At 56.9% G+C, this 4166-nt stretch overlaps 1 protein-coding gene across 1 annotated transcript; it reads right to left on the bottom strand.

The window, feature by feature from the left end:
* Positions 1 to 355: 355 nt before the first annotated feature.
* Positions 356 to 2645, bottom strand: FOXQ1 (forkhead box Q1). Its single transcript, XM_081086209.1, has one exon. The coding sequence runs from the start codon at positions 2378 to 2380 to the stop codon at positions 1196 to 1198; it is 1185 nt and encodes a 394-aa protein (XP_080942335.1). The 5' UTR covers positions 2381 to 2645; the 3' UTR covers positions 356 to 1195.
* Positions 2646 to 4166: the final 1521 nt, after the last annotated feature.

Here is a 4166-nt window from a genome sequence, read left to right as displayed (position 1 = left end):
ATCAGGACCAATTTGCCTGAAAATGTCTGCTTGTCTATAAGCTTGTTAATAATGTCTGCCAGACGATTTTTGGGGCCCACACCTTATAATTTGTTCCATAACTCTTAGGAGAATTCTTACAGAGATCATCGGTTTTAAGTTTTAATAAATCTCACTGTTAGAAGTCCCATCCTGGAGATTTGTACAGCAATCTGTCAGGTAAGAAAGACTGCAGAATGCCTCTCCTTTTACTGAATCATTCAGGAAAATATTTTGACCCCCACAGGAAGTTTCTTCAGACTCAAACCTAAACCCACTTGGAAAGAGAGGGGATAAAAACTCTCCACCTCCAGCCCATCACCACAAAGTGCTAAAGTCAGTTGTGAGTTTTATTTAAAAATAAGCACTATGCCTGGTTTTCATAAACTTTATACACGAATATGTACACAGATACAAATAAAATAATAAAAATAAAAATCACACTTGCTTTCACGTGGCAGTGGTCCTGGCACTCTACATACATAACATCAACTTTTGCTTTAAAGAAATTGCTTGGCCCAGGGAGACCACAGTGAGCGATCACCAAACCATTAATAAAGCTGTAGCTTGTTGCCTGCAACTTTCTTAATCCAGATTTTAAAAATATATAAATAATTTAATTATAAAACCCAACAATATATATGTTTTTAATCTTTTTGGCACAGTGAAGCATTGGTCAATAGCAGAGAAATGACTGAAGATTCAGACACCTGTCTCACATTCAGTCACATACGTACACATGGAACAGGGGCCCAATAAACCCCAAGCAGTAGTCATATCATCTATCTTACGGAATGGTTCCCTGATGTGCTTTTTTCTTTTTCTTTTGTTAGGAACAAATCAATGGAAGGTGCAATGAAAATGGTAGGAATGAGGGAGTGCCTGGGCAATAAGAAGAGAGGAAAAGTCGGCGAAAGAAGGGAGACACAGGCTTGGTAAAGAAACTCAAACAACTATGAAATATTGCTTTGGTCCTCTGTAAAGTTATAAAAGAGGAAGGAAATATTCTGGACTAAGTTAAAACAGTTCTGTCAAAAACCCTTTAGCGGTAAGGCACGTTTGATGGAGAATTTTCTTTTAAAGCTCCTTTTCTCTGGACAGAAAGTGCAAAGCCCTGAACGTGCCATACCGGCGTCTCCTAGGGTGCCCACCCCCGCGCGGGGCTCAGCCAGGCAGCTCAGGACAGGAGCGTCTCCACTTGGTAGGGCAGGTGCGCGCTCTGGCCTCGGGAGGAGGCCGCCTGCAGGGCCGTGGGCAGCCGCAGGGGGCAGTACAAGTGAGCGCCACCCCCGTCACCTTCAGCCGCAGGGCCTTGGAAGGGTTTGACGGGGGCGGAGGAGGAGAAGGGCGCGAGCAGGAGGTGCGGCGCGGGCGGCTGCGCCTCGGCCCCGCGCGCGCCCAGCAGCGCAGGCTCAGCCGCTCTGTACGCGCAGAGCGGCAGGAGGGCCCCGCCGGGCGCGCGGGGGAGGAGCGCGGGATACGCGGAGAGCGGCGGGCAGGGCGCAGCGCCCCACTGCAGCCGCACCCCGGGGGCCGTGTCCCCGTCGCGCCGGCTGCGGAAGGGCTTGCTGAGGATGCTGTCTATAGCGAAGGAGCTGGAGAATTTGCCCGTGGGGCTGGCGCGCCCCTCCTGGCGGGCGGAGGAGCGAGCGCAGGGCGAGCCCAGGGCGGCGGGCGCGGGCGCAGGAGCGGGCAGCAGGGCGGTGGTCTCCTCCGGCCGCAGCCCGGGTGCGGGGACCGGTGCCCGATGGCTGAGGCGCTTGCGGCGGCGACGGAAGACACCGTCGGCGAAGGTGTACTCGCTGTTGGGGTTGAGCATCCAGTAGTTATCCTTGCCCCAAGGCCGCGAGGGGTCGCGCAGCACCTTGACGAAGCAGTCGTTGAGCGAAAGGTTGTGGCGCACCGAGTTGCGCCAGCCCGTGTAGCTGCCGCGGAAGAAGGGGAACTTGCCCATGAGGTACTCGTTGATCTCAGCCAGCGTCAGGCGCCCGCCCGCAGAGTCGCGGATGGCCATGGCTATGAGCGCGATATACGAGTACGGGGGCTTGGGCCGCCGCGTGTACGGCTTGCTTCGCCCGCCCTCACCGACTCCTGCGCTCTCGGCCCCGGGCCCTGCGGCGCCCTCCTCTGCGACCCCCGCCGCAACCGGGCCCTCCTCCTCCGCGGCAGGCGCACCTCTCGCATTCCGCTTACCGCCGCTTACCGCTGCTGGGCTGTTGGCGGCACAGTCCCCGTCCGACCCCAGGGAGTCTTCGCCGGCTGTGGACAGCGGAGAGGGCGCGTCGCTACCTCCTCTGCCCTCTAGGTCACTACCCGGCTTGATCTCGTGGGCCGCACGGGGGCTGAACACCTCCGACTCCATGCCCACGCACCCTGTTTTGGCTCGGCGCCGTGCTCTTTTCCTTTGCGCGGTCTTGGGAAGCTGGTGCGGGGGGCGGGGTGGCGACCTCAAGTCCAGGAGTCCTCGCCTTTCTCTCCCAGAGAGCTCTCCCTCCTCGTGTGAGAGACAGTCACTTTTCCGTAGAAGAGTCCAGTTCCACCGGAATGTTTCCTCGGAGGGGCTGTGTTTATTGGGTGAACTAAGAGGGGCGAAGAGGGAGGAGTTGGGTAGGCGCTGTCTTCAGTTCCAGGATAAGAGACTTCAGGGTGAATGTGTGCAAGGGTGCGGCTTTAACTTCTGCTGCCCAGCCATAAGGGCCATGGGATTTCCTGCTGGAGGGAAGAAGCGTAGTCATCTGCTCTCTGACCCGGAGGGTTTCTTCACTGGACGTCGCAGGTCCCAGGCAGGCGTCCACGGGGCACGGAAATGCGTGCCACCCTTGGGGAGGGTCTGGTGTCTTCAGCCCTGAGCGCCCACGGAGACGAGTCCCTGAGGCTGTGGCTCCCGCAGCCGCCTTTCCGCCCTCGGCCTCCAGAGAAGCATCTCCACGTTGGCCCGCAGCCCCTACGTCTGGCCTCCACCTTCCGCTGGGCCCAATATAACCCTGCGGAGGCGGGGCCTGGGCACGGACGACAGAGGGTGGGGGAATGGGGTGGCTTAGGTGGCTGTGGCTCCCGGGCGGGCCGCACCAGGTTGAGGCTACGAGGCGGCGCAGCGTAAAAGTCGCTGCGCGCAGGTTGTTGTTTTGGGTCGGGCCAGCCCCGCCCTCTGCTTCCAGCCAATGGGAGCGTGCGCGGGGCTGGGAGTGTGCGGGTGTCTGTGACTGTGCGGGTGTCCGTGTGTGCCGGCCCCGCGGCCGGTGCTGGGTTCAGGTGGGAGCGCCCCGCTGCCCGGAGGGGTCTCTGTGCCCCGGAGCCCAAGGAAGCGATTTGGGCGAGAGGTCACAGGGGACGGGACGGGGGAGGGCCCTAGAAGGGCTGGGCCGAGTCAGCAGGGACTTGGCTCAGGCTTGTGGCCTTCCTAAAGGTGTACGTGGTATATGTTTGCTTCTCTTGTGGTGAAAACAGTGCTTCTTTCTAAAGTAAATGCCTCATGCCCCTGAGGAGGTGCTGAACTTAGAGACCTCACTGGGCGCGCTTTGCAGTGACCTCTAACGGGAGCCACAGGCTGTGCCCCGTCCTGTGATTTCATTTTGAGGACCATTTTTGTCCTTTTTCCTTTTTTGATGAATAAAATACTGGACTTGAAGTTGTATCAGCCTTTTCGGATGAACTTGACTCTTGTTTGCTAAATGGTCGCCAACTTTCACTTTTCTTTGCCTTTACCTGTTTCTGCACCTGGCTGGTGGCTCTTGGGGAAAGCAACTGTGTCTAGAATGTCCAGGCTCTGCCTGCGCGCGTCCCCCTCTAGATTCCAGCCTCTGTATTCCTGGGTTCCTACAGACAACGGGAACGATTGGGAGGGCCTGTTCCCAGGTCGGGGACCCAAGGTATGACATGCTGATGGCCATGTCTTTCCAATCCTTCTCCTTGGAGACTTTTGCTGTGGTTGCAGTGGCACGGTATACGAGAATTGGGAAAGGGGGTACTTTCTTGGCCCCAGGAAGTTTGGCACCTGACACTTTGAGGTGTCAATACTTCAGGGAGGGGCTCACTGACCCCTAGAAGGGTACGTTTCTAACCCGCTGCCCTTCCACACTGAGGTTTCCTTTTTCCTGTCTTTGTTGTAAATAGAGAAAGAACTGTGAGTACGTGGGAGCTCACCTTTG

The sequence above is a fragment of the Myotis nattereri genome, assembly GCF_964212035.1.
Source record: "Myotis nattereri genome assembly, chromosome: 3".
NCBI classification, from domain to species: Eukaryota; Metazoa; Chordata; class Mammalia; order Chiroptera; family Vespertilionidae; genus Myotis; species Myotis nattereri.
The sequence above is the reverse complement of the archived record's forward strand: the minus strand, read 5'-3'. Positions and strand labels throughout refer to the sequence as shown.